Source organism: Lytechinus pictus, chromosome 1, assembly GCF_037042905.1.
Source record: "Lytechinus pictus isolate F3 Inbred chromosome 1, Lp3.0, whole genome shotgun sequence".
In the NCBI taxonomy this organism is placed as follows: domain Eukaryota; kingdom Metazoa; phylum Echinodermata; class Echinoidea; order Temnopleuroida; family Toxopneustidae; genus Lytechinus; species Lytechinus pictus.
In genome coordinates this window covers 12,737,748-12,761,895 of record NC_087245.1, presented here as the reverse complement: position 1 = coordinate 12,761,895, position 24,148 = coordinate 12,737,748, and the positions used below count along the sequence as shown (strand labels likewise).

The window sequence follows — 24,148 nt, the reverse complement described above, 5'->3', positions numbered from 1 at the left end:
CCAAAATGATGAATATTTACCTCCTATTGTGCTTTCTTGGAACTCGTGGAATTGACCTTTGACAAACCGTAACACTAAACTTGACTTTCCAACTGCAGACTCTCCCAAAAGCACCAGTTTGAACTGACATATCTTGCCCTGTGTGCCATTTGGTCTTTGTGCTCCTCCCCTATTAGCCATTGTTCACAATAAAAAGATGACAAAATCCAGTGAATTAGGGAGTGTCTGTGGGCTTGTGTGCAGACTCCACCAAAAATGATGTAAGTGCTGAAGCTGAAGGTAACACCAGGAACATCTGCTAGGCTCCTTCCTCCAGAAGATATGGTTCTTTGATAACTAACAGATTTCACCACCCTCTATGCTCTCCAACCTTCAAGATTTTCACAAAACCTGCAGAAACAATAGACAAAAGAGGTCAGCTAAAATACAAAGCTCACTTTACAGTACGCATCAAAGAAGAACATACATGTATATATTATGAATTTGAATTATGATTTTGGCATTCAATTTCAGAGACAGTCTCTTGTTTGGGAGACCAGTTTTCTATAATTTTAAAGGGTTCTCCGGACTGACAATAATCAGGTCAAAATAAACAAAGTAAAATTTATCGGGCAAAATGCTAAGAATGTCATCAAAATCAGATAACAAAGTTATTGAACTTTAAAGTTTAGCAATATTTTGTGAAAACAGTTATATGCACTTCGTCATGAATATTCATTAGGTGTGGTGAGGATGTCACATCCACACTTTCATTGCATTGACGCCCAATGGCGACAATGCATTGTTCTTGTTCCGTATTCCTATTCCGTCGTCTTCTTCTTCTTCTTCTTCCACAAAATCCCATTTGTTTAACACATGGTTTTTGTTAGCTCTACCCTGACTCCGTCCCTCATCCAAATTCATCCAAACTTTGTAGACATGTCGTCAAGCATCCCTAGTTGTGCACCTCGTCTTCCATTTTCCAAAATCACTCATGCATGACCATCCAGGCGCCATTTTGTAAATTTCAAGTCCATTTGCATACCATTACTTATATCGTCCTAACTCCCGCATCCTGCATGTTACAGACTTCTAACAAATTGCTATAGATAGTCAAAGAGTTGCTCCATCATTTGCGACGTATAACCTGACCTTCAAAATGCCATCTTCATGCCCTAAATTCAAATCCGAAATAGCCTTCCTTCAAAAACTTCATATTTATTGAAACGTAAAGTCAAATAATCGTAAAATGGCCATAACTTTTTTCTTTTTATTCAATTCGAGTTGATATTTTCAGGAATTGATACTGGCAACATATCATACATACGACTTAGTTTTCACACATCATCGACCTTCCGGCATTGAAAAAGCGCCCTCTAAAGTTTCAAAAACGCTTATCTTTGAATGCTCCTCATTGCGTCATGCATGGCCAAACCCGTACCCTTTTTTAGATTTAGGGTGTTCAAGATATGCCCATTCATGCCATTTAGATAAATATATACCTTACAGCTGACGAAATATCTGAAAAATGCTCCCGAAAATCAGCAAAATACGCAAAAATGCACTATAATGCCAGCACAACTTCAACTTGCTCTTATTTCCTTATTATTGAAGCTTATCCTTTCTAACTTGGCAGATATGAGTATTGATATATACTTTAACCGTTCGTCAACCTTTTATGACAGAAACTGACATAGAGCTCACGTCAGCTTAAAATTATTGTGCAAAACTGTCATTTTTAATGTCTTTCTTTATATGGCATTTACTTCCGGTCTATTGCTTGCGCAAAAATAAAAGTGGTATCAATGTCACCGCATTGGAATGCCCTATCCAGTGATACCAAATACGACATAGGTTACAACAGAAAATTTCAAGATAAGCCAATCTGAACACATGGTTTACTACTCACAGTGCACACATTATCAACAACAGAATTGTACACAATGTCTATGGCATAACGTATTATGCATGCACATCGTTCTGCTATGTACTTTACACTGAGTTACGTTAATGAACTGTCAGGGAAATGTGTATGCGTATTCATATTACTCTCTGTGTCTTTCTCTCCCTTCTCTCTCTTTTTTTTGAGCGGCCATATGGTCTAAAAATGGCCCAATGGACGAAATCCTTTTGACTTGAGAATGTAACTTCCTATGGAGGGCAAAATGTACCAAAATCCACTTTGATTAACATGTAATTTTTGTTAGTCTTCCCCTGCCTCCGCTCCTCATCCAAATTCATTCCGATTTGGTAGACATGTTGTCCATGATGCATTATTGTGTACCTCTTATTTCATTTTCTAAAATCATTCATGCATGACAGTGCATGCACCATTTTGAGTGAGTGACATCATCATCTCTCTCATTTGGATGTAACTGGCTCGTTCATATAACTCTTTTGTTAAAAATAAGCGAAACTTTGAAATGTCATAACTTTCTTTTTTTACATCCGATTTTGATGAAATTTTCAGCATTGTGCTTGTCTGATTTTTCCCTATTGATTCAAATCAAAATTTCTATGAGGTAGACTTGACCTCTAAATCAGACACGTCAATGCATGCACATCGTAATGAAACGATTGCAGTTCTAGTTTTTCTTATGTTATTGTATGAAATCATATCTATTTCATTTTTTCATGCATGTATGAATGATCTGTCTCCCTCATAAGGGTGAGTTTCCAAATTTTAACGGAAAACTGAATCATGATTGAAAACATGATTACAAAACGCATATAATGAGAAGCAAAGGGTCTGTTCAATGTCCTTCATTCCCAGTCATAAAAGTAAATGTCTTTTAAATCATGAATTGAAGGAAAATTTAAACGTCAAAATGATGCGTTTGTAGGCGCGATCAGCTCAAATTTGACAACCTTAAGCATCGTGAACGCGACATTGAACACGATTTAGTTTTGAAATGTCTTTACATTTGCTCTTGCAGTGGAAGCCTACACAAGCAGGTGCAAGAATTGACCTTTCTTGTGATGGGTCAAACTGCGCACGATAAAGCTGCTTTAACGAAAGCAAGAAATCTAAAGATGATCAACAAATAATCAGCTTTATATTTTCGACACTGAACAGTGCACCGCTGATCGTGTTTGGGTTCTGCAACTGAGTTTTCAATCATGATTCCTGATGCTGTCTGAATTTGAAAATCAACACTGAACACACCCTAAGTTGCAGCAATGAATATTTAATGCATTAAATCAGTTGTCAATCCAATATCTTTAGTTGTTGGAGAAAAAAAATTGAATTGACATAATTTCATGTAATAAAATACAAAAGAACAAATGGGGACATGACAATCAGTTTGCTCTTTGAATATTCATGAAAACATGCCGAGAAATTTTTCACCAAAATAAAGAAAATCTTGAAAATGCCATAACTTTGCCATTCCTTGTCTGATTTTGATCAGATTTTCAGTGTTTTGTTTGTCTGATTTGTCTTTATCTGTTCCAATCATATTCTTGTCAGCCTGGAGTACCCCTTTAAACATTTTGTAATCTGTCATGAACATACATTTTCCTGGTAATGAATTCCAATCTGCTCCACATTTTTTAAAGACTGCTATACAAAAAGAGTTTTGTTTAGCAGATTTTTACATTGCACTGTATTGTACAGAATATAGTTTGAGAGTAACCCTGTAACCCTTCATCGGCAGCCGGTAACGATCTAATCACAGCTAACCGGCCATTTCATGCCGATTACCGATCATACAAAATGTATCGGTATGATCGGTGGCCATTTGAAATAACTCTTGGCGCAATATTTAAACAGTTTCGAAGTCGAAGCAATTTCAAAACACTTCCTGATACACATGTAGATTGTGCAATTAATTTGAGATCGCCGTGACATCTATTAATTTTTATTTTCCTTTCCGACGATGTCGAGAAAATGCGTCCTTTATATTTCTTCTCAGAGAACGGGCATGACAAAGTTCATAACGAAATGTATATATATATAAAACAAAATCTAAGCCATTCGTACCCGAAAACAATTCTAAAATATTCCCAATCTATCGTTCATTAATCTGAAATGCTTGTGACTTGTTTTATTTCATTTTCCTTTTCGCCGTTGTCTGAATAATGCGTCACTTATATTCATTTTTGGAGAACGGGAGTTCATCACAAAAGGTATATAGAATATATTTTTTCTTGTTAGCACCTCAAAACAATTTTGAAATGTTCCTCATCATCCGTTTAGTAATCAGAGATATTTACGACTTAAATTCTATTTTATTTTCCTTTCCGCAGTTGTCTGAATTATGCGTCATTTATGGAGAACCAGAGTTCATAACGAAAAGTATATAAAATGTATTTTTATTTGTTAGCACCTCAAAACAATTTAAAAATGTTCCTGATCGTCCGTTTAGTAGTCTGAGATATTTACAACTTCTAATCTGTTTTATTTTCCTTTCCCAGTTGTCTGAATAATGCATCACTTATAATTCTATTTGGAGAATGGGAGTTCATAACTGAAGATATATCAAATACATTTTCACTTGTTAGCAGCTCAAAACAATTCGAAAATGTTCCTCATCGTCCGTTTGGTAATCAGAGATATTTACGACTTAAATTCTATTTTATTTTCCTTTCCGCAGTTGTCTGAATTATGCGTCATTTATGGAGAACCAGAGTTCATAACGAAAAGTATATAAAATGTATTTTTATTTGTTAGCACCTCAAAACAATTTAAAAATGTTCCTGATCGTCCGTTTAGTAGTCTGAGATATTTACAACTTCTAATCTGTTTTATTTTCCTTTCCCAGTTGTCTGAATAATGCGTCACTTATAATTCTATTTGGAGAATGGGAGTTCATAACTGAAGATATATCAAATACATTTTCACTTGTTAGCAGCTCAAAACAATTCGAAAATGTTCTTGATCGTCCGTTTAGTAATCTGAGATATTATGAATATTCATGGTAGGACTATAGATCGAGATCTGTGCAAACAATCCCTATCTATAGTCCTATCATGAATATTCATAATCTGAGCTGCAATTTCCACGCATGCACAATTTGCGTTTGCGATGTTTTGGAATCCTATACTGGCTCTAAATCACCAATTTTGAGACTAACAGGAGGATGGATATGGAGTGAGATTAGAATGAAAAGTAGGAAGATAAGTTTTTTATTCTTTTTAAAATCTTGTTGGTGCATGAGTTTTATATTACCCCCCCCCCCCATAAGATCCAACCTTTGTCACGTGGTCACTCGGAGTATCAGAGCAAGTTCACCACCTTGATGTTCGGGTAGGTCTAGCGTAGTGGAGCGGTAGTGAAGTGGAGCCTACACGAACATCACTGAGGTACTGGTGTCCACAACTCAAGCCTTCTGTGGCTTGATTTTTCGTGCACGGCGGCATGTAATGAACCCTTGAGTGGATATGGACAGAAGTTAGTGACCAAAATCATGCAGTGAACTGGTGAGCTGCCACAGGCAAGGCTTTGGTCTTCAACTTCAGCCAAGGCAGCGAAGCCAAGCGATGTCTGTAAAGTGAGAATTTGAACGATAACATCGAGATCGGAGCCAATATACAGCCATTTTCGATTGTGATAAAAGCATTGGGCATATTGTTTATTGACCTCGAAATGTAATTTAGACTCGTCGGCTGTTGCTAAACTGCATTAGCGCTAGACTCAGCATTCCATTATTTATGCAATGGCAGCCATTGCTGGGCGTGGACTATACAGGAATAACCGTCATTTCTGGGGATTTATTTAACAATTTCTGACATTTTACTATCATACCCATTCATCGACGGTAGTTCGTTAGTGCGAGCCCAAATGTGTTATCACGTCGCCCAATTTGGGCCTATAGTGTTTTGTCCAGATTTTTATTTTTGTTTTACTTTTAGGTCTAAATGATATTATATTCTCTTGAACGATGGCCCACTAATTTCGTTAGACTCTAATCTTTCTTTTGATACTGTGCACATTCCAAGAAAATATCGAAAATATATGTTACCGATTATTTATTGCTTATTTTTTTTAATTTATTGCCGGAGAGGAAAAACTGGCAGCCGCGTGTTGCTGCCCTCTACGCTCGTTTAGTTAGGCTTTTATGAAGGCTTTCCGATTAGAATTTTCGATATCCTGGCGAATCAATGGGAGCGACAAGTTCTGAACGCACGCACATAGACAAGCACAAAGCAGCGGCACAAATTGCAATATATGGCGACTGGTAAAGATGTCTGTAAGGATGCACTCAAGGGTTCATTACACGCCGCCTCTAAACTTGATGAGATTGGTGAGATTAGTGGTAGTGGCTGCAGGATTAATATTTCAGAAGTTTGTTTTATTCATTTTTAATTAATGTTTTTCTTTATATTTTTCGGGCCACCAAACTTTAATATCAGGCCACCAAAAAAAATTATTTGAAGGTTTTGGTGGCCCGAATGGGCCACCACCAAAAAAAGTTAATGTGGAGCCTTGTATAAATATTCATGCTGTTTGGCCTGCGACCGATCGCATGCAATGTTTTGAAATCCGCCGTGAATAATACGTGTGAGGAATTTGATACTGGCCCAAAATCACTAATTTTGAGGATGACCGGAGGATGTAGTGCTGTAGCTCGGATTGTTTACCGGACTGAATCCTGCGGAGTTTGCATTGTCCGGCTCGGGTTTCACTTTGAATCCCTCAATCTCGGTAAATAAACCCCGGATGGTTTGATAATATTTGAGGTGTCATTTGTCACCGCAATAAAAGTCATGAAACTGTTTTTAACAAGCAATCCATCCACCTAGTGTGATGGTCGAGGGGACAGGTCAAAGGCCAAGCATCCCTACCTTATTTTCATTCTTTCCCCATCATGATTTTGATTGATGTGTACGATCAGACCTCCTGAGTCATGGCCTTGTGTGTGAGAGATCGAGACGATCTTATAGCTAGCCGGCTAAGGACGCACATGCACACAGTGCTGCTGCCATGTGATATCATGTGACTGGTCATGTGATTGGCTGAGAGTAATATTCACTGGGTGAGAATGTCCAATTTGTTTACAGGTAAAGGCCAGTTGGTCCATTAGGCATGATCATAACTCAAGTTTTCCTTTAGATATGACTGTGATGACATGCAGAATATTTCTCCTTTTTTTGGTAAAATAATCTGTCCGGTTTATTGAGATATCTTTTATATCAGTTTTTTTCTGCTAACCATAAAAGCCCCCCCTCCCCCTAAATAAAAAACCCTGTCGTGTTGACATATTCCAAAGTCGGTGAGCCGAAAATAATAGCTCAGCTGGGAGCAAAACATTTTAATTCCCATTTAAAGGAGACATTAAAGAGGTTGGACGGAGACGGATGAGAAGAGGAGGGTGCAGTTATAGGAGAGAGAGAGAAGGGGGGGGGGTACAAGAGCAAACCAAAAAAAAAATGTGTGAGATGAAGAGATGAGATGACTAAATGGATGATATGGGGTTGGGATAATATTGGACTGATATTTTAATATGAAATAAAAATGTATTTTAATTCATTTTTTTAAATAAAAGGGGAATACACCTTTTTCCTAAGAGAGTAATTTTTTCAGATTATTCGTCTTCATCAATAGGCCTATCACACAAAAAATATTATTACTGGTAGCTGAAAGCTACATGTAGAATAAGACAGATAAAAATAAATCATGCACAAAAAATAGTTTGAGTAAAATATTCTATTGCTTCAAAGCAAATATGAAGAATGAAATAAGCTCAGAAATTAACTCTTTCTGCCACCTCTACCCCTCCAAAAAATCTACCCTATAGTAGACAGAAACAATCTCTGTGAGAGCCTGTTTGACACTTGGGTCACCAGAATGATAACATAATAAACGATGTGGTTTGTAATCTGCCTCTCGATTTCACACACCATGGACCTATGCACACACACGCAAAAAATCATTTCCAGGCACATGTTTCATAGTAAATCACTAGCGGTGCACAGACTCGTGCTGTTGACCGCTGCACTGATGATAAGCATGTGAGGGATTGCGAGTTGGCCTTGTATCGTCTCAATCCCCTCTCTACATTACTACTGGATAATATAAACAGTGAATAACATTTTTTGGGGGTTTGTATCATCTTTTGAGAACAAGGTCAGAAGGTGATGTCGATCACAGATAAGAGTCAAGTAGGTCATAACATTTTTTTTGCATGGACATAAATCAATTTTAGCTGGTCCGGGTTGCCGGGTCTTTCCGGGTCGAGCTATGATTCTGATAAGATTTACGAGCCGGGTTCGGACCGAGTTGAAGGAAACGAGCTACAGCACTAGGAGGATGGACATGGAGTGAAATAAGGGTGAAGAGTAAGAAATTAAGCTATTTTTCTTTCTCGTTATATATTTTTCTTTAATTTTTACAATAAACCACTTTTTGATCCCACCTTTGTCACTCGGAATATCCGATCGAGTTCACCGTCCCAAAGTTAGGGTAGGTGGAGTGTAGTGTAGCGGTAGTGAAGTGGAGCCTGCACGAACTTCGCCTGAGCCGAGCCCGAGGTACAACTAACTTTATGATGGTGGGCCCCAACTTAAGTCTGCGCACCTAACAATTTGATTTAAGATTTTACATGAATTTCTTCTTATTTCACAAAATCTTTCAATTAATAATGTTCTTTACATTATTAAGAGTAAGTGTACCAAATTTCTCATTAAAAAATGAAAGAAAATATAGGATTTTCTTGAAAAAACCTCGGGCAGTCATTTTCACTTTCAGATTAAAAAAAAAATGATACCCCATGTCTGCGCACGCATTCACTTTGCACACGATTCGGGGATTTTGATGAGAAAGGCTGCATTTTGAGGCCGTCACATGAAATGGCCTAAAGTCATTATTTTTCCACCATTTTGAGTCAGATTTTTTTATGAATACCTGTCTATGTATTGCATGCATAAAGTTCGTGCTCGTTATGTATCTTCTTTTATTAGAATCGCGCACTCGGCGCAGATACGCGTGTGCGCAGACAAGGGGGACTGCGCAGACTTGGGGGAACCATACAATTACAATACAATTACAAGTAGGCCTAGCCGTAGGCCTACAACTACATCACTCATTACAAGTACAAGTAGGATGGGGGGTCGGGTGTCCGGACAGTTTATCTTTTTGAACTAAGCCTTCTTTTTTGTCTTGGGATTACACTAAAAATATGAAATTCAATATTTTGTAATCATCTTCTATTTTGTTCTTTATAATATTTTCTAACCTTTTGTACTAAAATTAAAATTGATGAAACTTCGCTTGTAATTTTTTCCAAATGACTTTCTAAAATTGATCGTCCGGACACACAACCTGTCCGGACACCATGGACACACAACAACTGGGTATACAATTGTCAAAATCACACGCACTCTGACTCACAGGGTAGATTACGGTGCCTAGTTACGTTACAGCTATGCCAACCATTAATTATGAGCATAACTTAACAATCGCGCAGCACTGCATAGCTACAATTAGCGGCAGTTGCAACGAACACGTCTGGTCCGGTCCCATACCTGTTCGTGACCCCGGCCCCGCCGGCGCGTACCCGGTCCTGCCGGGTCGATGAACGTCAACAGTTATTTCACGGCGTACGAATTTCCATGTATAAAAGCCTATGCCGGCTATGGCAAAAGTTAGACGACTCGGCGACACCCCCTAAGTCATAGTACTTTCTTTGCGTTTATGTTTGTTGCACACTAATCATATTAATATTTTCAAAAATTTTCATTATTTCACAATACATTACCTCGTATGAAATATCAAATTTTCTTACCAAACGTCGAATATTTGGGTTGTTTTAGGTCTTACTATGATATTTTTATCTCAACAGGAAGATGTAAGCCCTTGTGCGCAATCGTGAAACCCCACCTGCATTACGTCATATCACGAGGTTTCACGGGATTTACGAGAAAATAATGTGTCGTGTAAACGAGATGTTATGTATTTTTAATATTCCTTAGTGTATTATATGTGTCAGTTTTTATGCTAATGATAAATATGAATACCTATAATCTACATTTATAAATAATGTATTATGTTGTTAATATTATTCAAATACTTTTTTAATGTAAATTTTTTATCGTAACTTATACTTTTTTTTTATTTAAGACAAATATTTATGAAAGAGCCTTGGCAACATTATACCAAAATAAATATGGTGCATGTATGTAGCGACCCCGGTAGTCAGCTAGATCTGCAACTGTTGATGTTGTGAACTTGTAAAGATGGTTTAGAAACTTCGTTTTGAATTATTTTAAGCGAAAAATATAGATTTGCTCAAAATTTAGGTCTCGTTGTTTATTATATTCTCTTTTGTGCATTGAAAATTCAAACTTACAACCCCAAAAATATAAATTTGGAAACTTGTTGTTAGCTTAGGAGTGCTTTCGATCGCACCGCAGTTTGAAGATAATCCACGCCTGGACTTCGGGGCGCTCTTTCGGTCAGTGTGCCGTCGGCCGCCTGTGTTGTGTGACTGTGAGTGTGAGACTGAGCTGAGAGCAGATCAATCATCAAGCCTGCTGGCCTGACTAAGTTTTGGGTCTACGACCTCACCAGTAAACAATACAAGCAGAGATCACACCTTAAAGTACGATAAAGGGTATTTTCAATAAAATGGCCACTGTTGCTACTCCACCTTCAAATGGCGGCATTCTTCGACAAACGCCTCCAACTCCAAATTCGCAAGAAAGTGAGGCTGTAACTGCTAGCAATACAGGAAAATTCAAAGACAGAAACCCTGACATGACTGCGGTGAGTATTCTCTCCTCCCACTCACACATATTGCGAGGTTAGTATAGGCCTACTCACTCTAGGCGACACCCCAATACTTACCCGTGCTAATAAACTGGGACTCCACTCACGCGCATTTGGGCCGCCCTAGCTTAGAACTAAGCTTTGTTTTACTAAAAAATAAATCTTGTAATGATTCAATAAATGTTACTTAATAAATTAGTACTGTTAAATCGGTACTCACCGGTTCTTTTCTTGAATTTTCTGGCAATTTCCCACGCTTCTGGCTTCAATTCTGCGGCTGTTCCTGTCGCGGTAGACAGCTACATATGCAACTTTATTTATAAATAGAGCGCCCCTTACGATAGTTGTTAAGAACGCGGCCAAATTGTTAGGTTTTTTGCACTGTGTCCAAGGCGTTTTTATTTTGTTTGATTTTTTATTTTTAATAAATATTTTGTTAAATAGCGATTTTTACGTCAAATATTAAATTCATATCACAAAATATTTTTAATTGTAGAAATATATATAATATCATGCAATTATTCATTCTATATATATTTTATAATAAAATTTATAATTGTTGCGGTCTTTAAAAAAGGATAGTCGATTGATCAGGTGATGACCACACGTATCACGTGATCTGAAAATCAGCTTCATACCGCTTTGATCGCACTCGACGGTGACCGGACTGACTGCCAAAAAAAGATCGAAAAATGACTCAAATGTAACTAAGTTTCCCTTTATTTTATTAAATTCAAATTAGGAATAGGAATATATTTAATGGGCAATCTTTTAATAAATGATAAACAAACGAGGACAAAACTCATATTTTGGGAGTAATATCATACTTGGGTGCAGGAAACAGTACGTTTAGAAGTTCTAACCTGTTTTTAACGCATTGTCGCCTATGAGGTCCATACATGTTAATGTTTGGACCTCATTGGTACTAGGAGTGAGGCCTACTAACCTCACAGTCACACCATGAACTGCGTTTGGCAGTGGATTTCTAACTAGTGCAGTAGTGGGTCGCGAGTGCGGGGATCTCACTTCTGTTCTGGTGTCCACAACACACGACTTCTATGGCTTGATTTTTCTGTGCGCGGCGGCATGTAATGAACCCTTGGGTGCTCTCCTCCTAGCTCCTCCATTGCAGTGCCGCTGGACTGGCATTGCCCTGAGCCTTTTTTGGTGTGACCTTAATTCGCTTGTTATACCCAGTTGTTGTGTGTCCGGACGATCAATTTTAGAAAGTCATTTGGAAAAAATTACAAGCGAAGTTTCATCAATTTTTAGTACAAAATGTTAGGAAATATTATAAAGAACAAAATAGAAGAGGATTACAAGTATTGAATTCATATTTTTAGTGTAATCCAAAGACAAAAAAAGAAGGCTTCAAAAAGATAAACTGTCCGGACACCCGACCCCCCCATCCTACCTAATTTTGCACACGGTTGATATCACCAACAGGAAAAAGCAACCTAATAATTTTCTTGAAGGTAAGGTCTCAGTATGTGGAAATATTGCCAAAACATTGGCAAATTTTGTTACCTTTGTCAGTTCAGAAAACGGAAAATTGTATGATGGGGTGACCATTATTTGTGCACATTTTGAAAATTATCATGAAGTTAATTTTCAATAAAAAAATTCTCACAGCTCTAACAAAATTAATCAAAATGATAAATACCATACGAAAGGCAAGATCCCAAGGTCAAATTCATTTGACTGAATTATAAAGTACTGTAGGTCAAGGGTTTTTGCTGGTATCGCGATCTCAAAATTCCATGGCTATCGACTAGTGCGCGCTTGGCTGAAAAAGTGTCATAAAAATGTGTGACCTTAAAATAAATTTGCACACGATCGTTTTTGCAAGGCTTTAGAAAAGAAATCGAGCAGACAAAGGTAAGATGATTATATCAGATGGAGGTTAAAATGTCATAAATTCGGTTGGTATCACATTTTACTTATTTGGAGACCTCTGCTTGCAAACTGGCGATTTCTTGATGCTGGTCGAGAAGATTGGATTTTCTCTGAGCGGATGCAAAAGTTAACAAAATTTGCTGATGTTTTGCCAATATTTTCACAAATAGAGACCTTTCCTTCAAGAAAATCACCATTCTGAGTACTTTTAAGTCGCTCTTTCTGTTGGTGATATCAGCTTTTCAAGATATTAATTAGATATTGAGATATTCGACTGCACAAAATTAGGTAGGATGGGGGGTCGGGTGTCCAGACACTTTATATATTTGAAGCCTTCTTTTTTGTCTTTGGATTACACTTAGAATATGAATTCAATATTTGTAGTCATCTTCTATTTTGTTCTCTATAATATTTCCTTACATTTTGTACTAAAAATTGCTAAAACTTTGAAATGATTGTGAATTTTTCCAAATGACTTTCTAAAGTTGATCGTCCGGACACACAACCTGTCTGGACACACAACAACTGGGTATACCGTAACGCTCGAATTAAGGTCACACTACCATAACACGAATGTGATTGGCTGGCACATCTGTACGCTCAGCTGTAGGATATTACAAACATGGCGGCTAACAATCAAAGAAGAATCTGATCCTGAATGTTATGTTAGTCATAAAAATTCAGTATTTCCAGCTTAGATTTCGAAAAGGTGGTAGGCTGATTATATGCACTATTATTTTCTCTAGACCCCTATATTATTGTGTCCCTTTTTCCCATCAAAAGTTGGAATTACACGGTAATCGAAGTGGATGCGCTAGCTCACCCTTTCTCAATAGACGCTGAAGTTAAGCGTTGGTTGAACCTCCACCATTATGAGCCCAATGGCTGTCATCGGTCTATTGATGAAGTGGATACTGTGGAGCCAGACGAAGTCTCAGCGGATCATATTCCTATAAAGTGACAGAAATAGACCTATTTATCGGTCTACGGCCAACCATGAACCAATTGAATTCATTTGTAAAAAAAAAAACATGCTGTGTTTGGATTGTCCAGCCGAGTACGGTATCTGCCCATTGATACTGCAAAAATGCTTTTCATGACAAAAGCCAAGATAGATGGCATCCTAAAACTAAGTAAAAGGCTAAACTTTCTCATGGTTGCAGCAGTTCCTAAAAATGCTTTATCGGTCTACTCTAACATTAGCATTAGAGCTGCCAAAAAAGTCAGATTTCTTCAAACTTGAAACCTCAGGCTCAGGTATCAAGGTACAAAACAGTTCTGTATTTGTTTTTAATATCCTCCAAATCAAGTTAACCATTCTAAATTGTAAGAAATGTTTTCCAAAATAAGCCTACTTGCACCAGAGAGCATCTAGAACCTTAATAGCTTCCAGGGCCTAAGGTGGGCCCTGGACCCCAGCCAATTGGGACTTTGGGCTCGTGGTGTGTACTTCGCACACACTTTATGTCAGATTTATTCAGAGTTTTTTTTTTCGATCTTACTCTCACACCCCTGTAATTTTTTAATGCAGTTATTCCTTGTCCTGTGCAATTGATACAAACAAGTGCCTTGCGAGGTGATATCTCTTGTTAGTGAATGAATTTTGCTCCCCAATTCCTCCTGTCCCCCGCCCCCATATGTGTCGAGTAGATTTTCATGGTAGATTCTATATCCTATTGCTAAACTATTATTCTATTTCATGTCAATAAAACTAAGTAAATAGAGGCTAGACCTAAGTTTAGCAAAGTTTTTAATGCATATGTTTTAAGTATTTATGTGATATTTGTAATCCAGCATTAGTGTATCTAGACCGGGGGGGGGGGGGGCACTCAGTATATAATGCATAGTGGGTATGTGCCGCGGAGGGGACCCCCATTTTTACACTCAAATTTCCGTTCCAAGGCATAGCATCTTTGTCTTATTGAGAAAAAGAACAAAGCATCGCATTTTCTTCTTATCAAGAAAAAAGAAGAAAGAAATCCGCTCCAAACCTTCGCATAATTTCCGTTACGACGTTCCAGCCGTATTCATCTGCTACAATGAGCCGCAATTTTGGTGAAAAGCGGCCGCAGAGCGCTGTCCGACCATGGCATCTGCGCTAGCGCCCGGCGCGCGTGTCGCCGGGCTAGCTGCATGCACGTATGCCGTTCCATAGGGATGAATACGCAATCACACGCAGGCGACCCGTTCCAAGGACCCCCGTTTTCACAAACATTTGTCGTTCCGAAGCCCGTTCCGAGGACCCTCCTTTTAACAATAAGCCCGCTCCAAGGCCCCCGTTTTTTGTCTCGCCCGCGGCATATACCCACTACTTTTTTGGTCGAGTGCTCCCCCCCCCCCCCCCCCCCCCCCCCCCCCCCCCCGGATCTAGACAATACAGTATGTATGATTTTTTTTTTTTTTTTTTTTTTTTTTTTCAGGCAGGAAAACTCATAACAATGGAAGGAGAGACAACAAGAGATTGTATGAATATTCCAAGGGTAAGTACATCTAGGATGGGAGTCCAATGTCCAGACGGTTAAATAGATATAATCATCATTTTTTGGATTGTGGTTTTCTAGATATAGACCCTAAATGTATCAAATAGTAGAAATAATTGTGAAAATCTATGCATTGTGATATTTTCTCACATTACTTTCAATCAATTCATGAAATATTGCTCACAAAGTTCCTGAAACTGCCATCTTGTCTGGACAAACAAGCCATTCAGGTAAAAACAGCAACTGTATATTATTGATTCCATGTCATTTGCTCCAGCGTTAATTTTGCTCCACTATAAATTCCACACACTAATCAAAATGACTGATTTCAATCCTGGGTTTATAACCTACCATAAACATATTTCTGAACCTAACACTGTCATATTGGCAGAGGTTGATAACATGATAACATGAGCTTTTATTCCATTAAAATTAGACCACACAATAGTGAATTTCAACAATAGAAACAAGAAAATTGACCAAATAATTACTTGGTCTGGTGGATTTAATGGCGGTTTGGCATAATAACAAATTTGTCCTGTAAAACAATAAAAACAAAAATCTCTATTATAATATGGGTACATCAGGTTCAAGCAACAGTACTCTGAAAGAATCTATTTAGGTTGAAGACCCTAAGTTCTGGTAAAATTTTCAAAATTAAGTGGTCTATTCATGACCTTCGAATTTACAGGGCTATTTCTAACAGGAAAATGTCCCTTGTGTAATTCTTGGGGAGACCATTTTAGACCTCATAGTCCAATAGAATAATTATTTCTTTTTAAAGTTTGAGGATGAGTTTTGGCCCTCTGGTTTTCCTGTATTAGAGAGAGGGCCCTTGCTTCGCTAGATATGATGAATCTGAATAAAAAGTGATAGTAAGTATTGAGCCCTATGTCTCGGGTACATGTAACTCAGGCAAGTGTTTATGGGATTTGAATATACTAACATCAATCATTTTATCACATTCACAATGGTCTAAGATTTTTTATTTTAGGTATTTCTGTGTCCGGGTAACCTTGCAAATTCAGGCACCTGAGAACCCCAAATTTGATATGGGTCTAATTATTCTAATCCAGTCAAGAACAAGTCCATAGGCTTTGACTGTGCCACCATCTCTGGCTTTGTACTCCAAGCAAAAGACACAGAGTTTGTCTGTTTACAGTTTTGGTGCTCCTTATTTCCCCAAAGCTACATGTAGCCTCATGTACATTGGTTGATGTCTGCAAATGGTGATGTATATAATGTTTTCTGCAATGGGAACCACCATAGCATGCGCTATTTGTTGAAGGAGAGACTGCACATCACTATGGACTGCAATGGACAATGCTTTTGCTGACTGCAGCGAAAAACCATGGCCTACAACAGTCACATGTTGACTGCCATTTTAATAGATATAAACACATTCTTTTTTACTTCTGTAGGTTCTTACTCCACCACTTGTTAAGAAATTCCGCAACACAACACGACCTGAGCCCCAAGTCAGGAGAGTTTTCTATGGGAAAGCAGATGACCCTGACGTTGCCTCTACTGTATCTCATGGTGTTATTACAACAGGTTCATTAAAGGTATGTGAAAGGAATATTTGGTAGACCCATAGGGGCTTGTTGCCATACTTGATAGTTACGTGTGTATACCACCATCTTGTACACCTCACATTTATGGGGGTGCTCTAAAGAATTTCATTTCACCTATTTCATCTTTTTCTTTAACAACTTTATTTGTTAAATAGTGAGATTTTTTTTTCTGTATTGTTCTTTTCTAGATAGCCTTTGATACATACTACTGAGTATTATTATGGTCTTAAATCTATAATTGTGTTTATATTTTTTTTTTCTCAGGCTGGAGAAGTTGTCAGCCCCAATCCAAAGACGCTTTTTGAGCAGCGGCTTGCTGACAAGAAAGAATCTCAGTATGCCAGTAAACAGAAAGCACCTCTTGGCTCATCTCATGATCAGAGACCTGGCCTTCCCAAGGACATGAACCCTCTTGAGAAAACATTTGGCACTCCAAATATCTTCGGTAAATGAATACACAATTATCAAACTTTTTTATCAGACGAAATTAGTATATTTACTTAGTCACAAAGGAATAGACATACATACCTTGGTTTGTATGTACTATGTAGTTCTTACATTTGTCATGTTTAAATTCATCTAATCAAGCAAATTAAACATTGAGTTCGGTTTCTACACTCTCACTGGTTAATTCTTTTTTTGAAGTTTCACCATTTTATTTTTATTTATGAAATCACTAAGATTTACTTTTCTGAAATGATGAGATTTAGATAATTATTTGCAAATAGCTGTTGAAATACTCTTGTTTTAATATTAGCTAGCATAAGTATACCTAGAAATTAGCTGTTTCCATCAATGGAATGGCATTTGATTTTGATAATTAAGTCTTGTTATTTTGTTTAATGTCAATGGCATTCAGCTCAGCTGAAATGGGGGGGGGGTGATCTAATGAAGGTGTTCATGTTGTTGGTGTAACATGCAACCTCAATTGAAATAGGATCTTACAGGATATTGTTGTTTCTCTCTTTTATGGATATTTAATGAAGTAATCTTGTTGTTACTATTAGATTGTTCGGCTGGAGAGCTTGTGAGCCCAGCGAAGACATACCAGCAAGTTTATGTTGAGAGTGAAGAAGGTCGTGACCTCTACAGGAAAACACATCATAACTTTCATGTTGGAGAGCCGGTTGACAGGGATTATGACTGGTCACAGTACCCAAAAGATGGATTATTTGGCATACCCACTCCACACGATAATGATGGCAAGAACGTCTCTCAAACTTTGAAATGGCTGCGAAATGATCAGTTGTAAGTTCTAGAACAATGATGTTCCATAAATAAAGAATAGTGATTATGAGTCCATGACATTGGCCTAGCAATAATTGATCATATATATATACATAAGAGCTACATACAAAGCAAAATATAAACTTCACCTCAAATCTGATGCTAAGCTGATACTAATCTTTATACCATTCCGAACCCAAACCCTATCACAACCCTAAACATATATCTTCAGAGAAATTAAAGTAGGAACAACTAACTATGGAAAGAACCTATGTCTGGTCGCCACTATTTTGATAACATTCATTGTAATATTTATTTCGTGAAAATGAAAGAAGATACTATATTGTTTCTAAGAATGATAATTTAGACAGGACTAACCCCTAAAAAAAAAAATTGGATTTTGGCAGCCGCAACGGGGAAAGTGTAATGAAAATAGTTTTCTGGCCGCTCCAATTGATGAAAGCTGGATCTGCCCCTGGGTATGACGAAAGAAAATGTGATGAGTGACTAACTTGTTGACTGTACTATGCATGATATTTTCAATGTTAATCAATGAACTTGAATTTTTAAACTAAAGTATGTGCATAGTAACCCTAAAAGGACTGGGCAATTTGAGATGTATTGAGGACAGGAAGGGGGGGCATAATGGCCTCCCCTTCTAATCTCGGCCACCGTTCAAAATATTTTTTTTTTATTTATTCTGAATAAAATATGCAAATTTATTTATGAAAAACATTACTTGCACATTTAACACCCAATTTCACTTCAAATTTTAATTTTTTTCACAGATGTCATCTTTGTAGAGCCAAATTTGTCCTTCTGTACTTCTTCATTTATAAAACTTCTTATGTATTTCTTTGTTTTTTCATTGTTTTTTTTTTCAATGGAAACTATTGCAGACCATTTAACAAATAAATTCAAAGCCTAAATTAATTAAGCAGAACAATTGGAATGAAAAATCATTTTATGAATTTAATCTCCCATAGACTTTGTACACAAAGTATGAAAGTGTCTCATTGTCTCATAAAAAGTCACGTGGCGTTGCGACACTATACCTGTACATTGCAAATTTGGTCTCAAAAGTTGTGCGATACTTCAAAGAAAAAAGTCCTGAAATTTTGCAGCTCTATCTTTTTGCGTTTCGGAAATATCGCGCGAAGCGTTGAGGGGGCCATCATGCCCCACCCCCCCTCCCCCAGTCCTTTTAGGTTTAATGATCAATTTAGATTAGCTTATTTTGTTACAATCAAAGTTTGTAACCATTTACAACTTTGATCATCATACAGGGATAAAGGCACCAAGATCGTATCCAAACGCGTTGATGACTTCAGGGAGCGTACCCAGCCTCAGCTTGGACAGGTCCATGACCCCATCAAAGATACCCTGACAGTTCCTCCTGACCACTCCTTTGGTATCCTGATCAAACCGGATGAATATGGAGCAGGGGATCTTATGCATGGAAGGTACCCTGGTAGTTATCTCAGGGGGAAAGACAGAGAAAGGGGACTTGTAGCCGCCATCAGACAACAGCTTAAGAAAGCCAACTATCACAATTTTAACAACCTGCAGGCTGCATTTAATCATTATGACAAGGTACGATTGGTTTAAGAAAATGTTTTTGCTTTCCTACCCCCCTTCCTCCTCCCCATCCTCTTTTCCTTTCCATCAATGAATGAGTAAGATCAGATACAGATTTATTCTTATCTCAGTTGCTAATTTATCTGAGTTTGTTTCAGTTTCAGCATTTAATTGTATCTCACAGTCTGTATATGACTTGTAGAATACCAGAGAGGTGACCTGATATATAGGGTAAAACAAAAACCATCGCCTTGTAATCAAGGACTCACAATAATGAATATGAGAATTTGGAACATCGAATTAAAGTTATACTCAATTCATGGATCCACCAACAAGTAGCATATTGCACTTGTGTGAAATGTTATGTAATGCAAACAAGATCTATTATCTTGTTTGATTGAAGTTTGTCATTCTTATTTACCCATTCATCCTTGACCAGAATGGTGACGGCAAGGTAGACATCAATGAGTTACGGCTCTGCTGTGATCAGTTCAGTCTTCCCATTGAACCAGAGCTCTTGGAGCAGCTCATTCTCTACTGCGATGCCAACTCAGACGGCTGCATCGATTACAACGAATTTGCAAACTTCCTCAACTGGAAGGACAAGATGAACGAAGGAGAGAGACTAACCAACCCTGCATCTGCTGCTGTGAAAGATGAAGCAGAGGGAACAAAGGAAGGAACACCTGAAAGAATGAAGAAGCAGATAGACCAAGCCATTGGTGGTCATAGAACATCTGCTCAGATGATCAATGCTGTGGTCGGTGGAGTCTCCACGAAAGGTACGCTCACTGATAACCCTTGTGATCTTTTGTATTCTTATCAGTCTCAAAAAGGCACTCTGTCTTGACTTTTCCTTGTCGATCATGATGTGACTTGTCAATATTGCAAAGTAGTGCATGACATTGTGGCCTCCATTGCATGAGGAATTGGTCATTTCGGATGAGGAAAGTGAAGAAGTTTAACATGCTAAACCTGTTTCCGATTGTTATTACTCTCAATATAGATAAGATATTGAAGCTGTATGAAACATGAAAATCCATGTTTTTTTTTTAGTTGTTCAAGTTCCCAAAATCTATCTATTAATGGAACACTGTATTCTGGCTGGTAAGGCATGATCAAACCTGGAGAAAGTCATAGCACTGCATTGTATGTCTTAAGAAATAAGTTAACTAATACTGTAGAAGAAGTTTGAAATTAGCTTTATATTTTTTTTCCTTTCTATTAAAAAGGTTACAGAACTTATGGTGTACCAACCGTCCGAAGCGATATTGCAGCTCCAAGAACAAAACGAATCAGTGACACAAAGAATTATGGTGACGAATCTGATGCATATGGTCTTATCAATCCATCTATGTACAGTAATAAGGGTATCTATGAGAAGGACTTTTTCCAGCCAAGAGAACCGGAACAAGTAAGTAACTCATAAATGTAATACACACAATAAAAGGAAGTCATCTCATTACTTCTGGAATCTTTAGATTTTTACCTGGATGTCCTAAACCCTTACTGAAATATCAAGAAGTGGTTGCTAATTATGATCTTGTATAGGTTCTTACAACTACTTATGTTTCACTGTGTTATGGCTTCACTAGTACTTTAATGTAGAGAGTCAAATGGAAATCAAAGTTATTTCCTAGAGTGTAACATTACCGGTATCTCAAAGTCCAAATGTGATTTTCTTTGACCTCTGACAAAAGCTGGCAAAAATGTGTACTTTCATTCCAGTAAACACTTATCTTCATGCTTCATATATATGTCACTTTCACAAATTTAATGGCAGATCATGTTTGAAAGTGTTAATGCATACATGCATGTTGTTTAATTTCAAAGGTTATGTATCATGAATTCTTCAGTCATAGCTATGTTTACTGGTTTGGCACAAACACTAGAAACTTTACAGAGTTACTTGTAAGTTGTAACACTTGCCTGATTGTTTTATGTGTTCAGAATTAATCTACTTTTAATCTCATCGTGTCTGCAGGTTTTGTGTTGTTATACTACCATCAAACTATGTTGATTTTTAGTAGGGAAATAAGAGAAGTTCTTCACTAAGTATTCTGTTTTTGACATTTTTTAACTGTCCAAACAGATCAAAGGAATTTTTTCCAACATCGGTGTTGAGATGGATCCAGAGACATTCCAAAAGCTCTGGATGGTAGCATCTACAAGGAGTGATGGAGGTCAGGTCAGTGTGGAAAGCTTTAGGAATGTCTTAGATGAGGTCCAAGCCTTGCAACTAGCTGATGAAGCTCAGACGCTAGGAAGACCAGAATTGGTTTAAGCCACCTTCACATCTAGCCACTTCAGAACTCATTTAATGGTCATGAGGAAAAATATAAGTGATGGATGTCACAAACTTAAACTACCACAAATATGGCAAAGATGAGAAAGAATACTGCAGAATCTTTCATATTGATATGAACTCGGTCCATTCTTCAAGTGCTGAACCAATGACCAAATTATTTGGTCTGTGCATCACTCCATTTCAAGTCAATATCATTTGCCAAGATTCAAATTTCATGAGGACATCAACATTTTAGCATATATTTTTTGGGGAAAGGAGATTTATTTACTACAGATGGATGTTTGTCATGTGGGGAAGATAAAATTTTACAATAATTCTCATGTCATTTGAGCTCTCCAGACTCAAATATAAAGAAATTGATGGAATAAAATATAAATCATCTTTAGCTAGGAATTATTCACCTGAATTAGATTTGTACATTTGATTATTATGTACACATTACAATGCTCTATGTGATATACACATGTACAAACCAGTCTTCTTCATGATTAATTGTACTTAATCTATGCAAGTGCACACCACTCCACCCATCTTTTTTATCATCAATATTTCATTTATCAATTTGTATCATACAATCTTGATTATTAAGTGGGGTTCACATAGTAAGAAAGGAAACTTTGAAGAAATTAGTTATTAGTGATATATATCATATATTTGGACTTGCAAAGAATACCAACCTGCTGAATGATGATCATTATTTCCACTATTTCTTCCAGTATACTTCATTATTTCTAATAGTGAACTACTACATGTATGTGCCTTGATTAAGCAGACGTGCTTGTAGAATTAGATTTTGAAAAGCAATTTTCTAATTCCACCATTCTATGCACTGTTATAAGTGTTCTGCAGTATTTTCACCCTACTACTGTTTACAAACCTATGTGTATTTATTTATCCATTGGTGCAGATCTAGCCATGTTTGAATATATAAATTGACTTGGTGCCTATACAAGTAAATCATTTATCAGATATTCTGTTTACACTTTGCTTCAATAAGTTATATCACTTGCATTGATGTCAGGACACAATGTATAGGGATTTCTAAATTCATTATTTAAATATTTAAGTCTGAATCATTCCAATATGTACTAGAACAAGCTGCCTTTGTCAAGTTGTTTATGAAGTATAATCCGTCCACACTCATTTGTGTCATTGATCATAAACTATTCATCTATTGTGTGTGCCTTGATAGTATTCAAACTAATCCACCGAATATCACCGATATTTCAATCTATGCAAATTTAAAATATTGATAATCTAGTCATGTAAATTTCTGTACTTATTTCAATCTTCTATCTTCCATTACATACATTACCTACTCACGATAATCAGCAAGAAGATAGTGTGCAGGTTTTCTTTTGATCTTGACGTACCTACAGGACTTGTAAATGGCCTTTCAGTTTCAATGCAGTCTGTTTCAATTGTTTGCACTGATATTAATTTATTATGATTCAAATGTAGCAGCATAATTTTGCTTGTACGTGCAGAATTAAATTGATCAGTTTATTCTTATTTCATGTGAATACTATGTCTTGTGACTAGTATGGACTCACTTTGTTTAAGGATTTATATGATAAGATTCAACTAGGGTTGAAGTTGCTTCAAGTAATTTCCATTATTTTTGCAGAGACAATACAGAGTTCTTTCCTTCTTGTGTAATATAAACTCATGCAGTGTCTTGATTATCTCTTGCAAGTACATTAAACTCACAACATTGATTTTATGCAACATTATTCCATCCAGGATCATTATACAGTGCCTCTCTTGTTTTCCAGATGTGTAATCTTTCAGTGTTTGCTATTCTACAAAATCTGTCATCATGTGTATTCACTCCCCAGTAGAGAGCCGTGTTACAACAGTCAAATATGAATATGTATATTTTGTATATATAATGTATTATAAAATATGAATATATCAGTGTATGATATGCAATAAAGAAAACAAGGTAAATAGACTTTTGAGTGTTCATTTTGAACTGCAGTGTAAATGTTTGTTCATTCAAGACATGATAAAACATTTTCAATAGGCCCATATAAATATTGAACAGCAACTGTCCCACTATGTTCATAACAGCCCATTGCCCAATTGGTCTAGTCCATCCCAACAAAAAGTTGTACTAGATAAAGAGAGAAAAAACAAACAAGCACAGATTTAAAATAAAAAGTTTTGAATTTTTATTTCATTTTCACCAAACATTGATATCATAAGGAATATGGGAATGGGGGAGCTAATGATGTCCTTTACTCACTATTATTATTTGAAATATTTTTATCCTTAACATATTGTAAATAAGCGGAAAACTCATTCATCACCAAAGCAATGAAAAATGATATTTAATGAAATAAAATAGTGAATGACATCACCAGCTCTCTCATTTGCATATATCATGTTTTATGAA

The 24,148-nt window shown here is 37.0% G+C and overlaps 1 protein-coding gene across 2 annotated transcripts; it reads left to right on the top strand.

The window, feature by feature from the left end:
• Positions 1-10,071: 10,071 nt before the first annotated feature.
• LOC129255306 (EF-hand domain-containing family member B-like) lies at positions 10,072-23,704 on the top strand. 2 transcript variants are annotated; one of them, XM_064096316.1, is made up of 10 exons: positions 10,072-10,149; positions 10,305-10,684; positions 15,004-15,063; positions 16,485-16,628; positions 16,902-17,082; positions 17,645-17,885; positions 19,151-19,457; positions 19,882-20,224; positions 20,675-20,856; positions 21,535-23,704. In XM_064096316.1, exons 2-10 carry the CDS (start codon positions 10,547-10,549, stop codon positions 21,724-21,726), a joined length of 1,788 nt encoding a protein of 595 aa, XP_063952386.1. In that variant the 5' UTR covers positions 10,072-10,149; positions 10,305-10,546; the 3' UTR covers positions 21,727-23,704. The 2 variants fall into 2 exon arrangements, with proteins under 2 accessions (XP_063952386.1, XP_063952380.1); XM_064096310.1 differs by having other exon boundaries at positions 10,072-10,684.
• Positions 23,705-24,148: the final 444 nt, after the last annotated feature.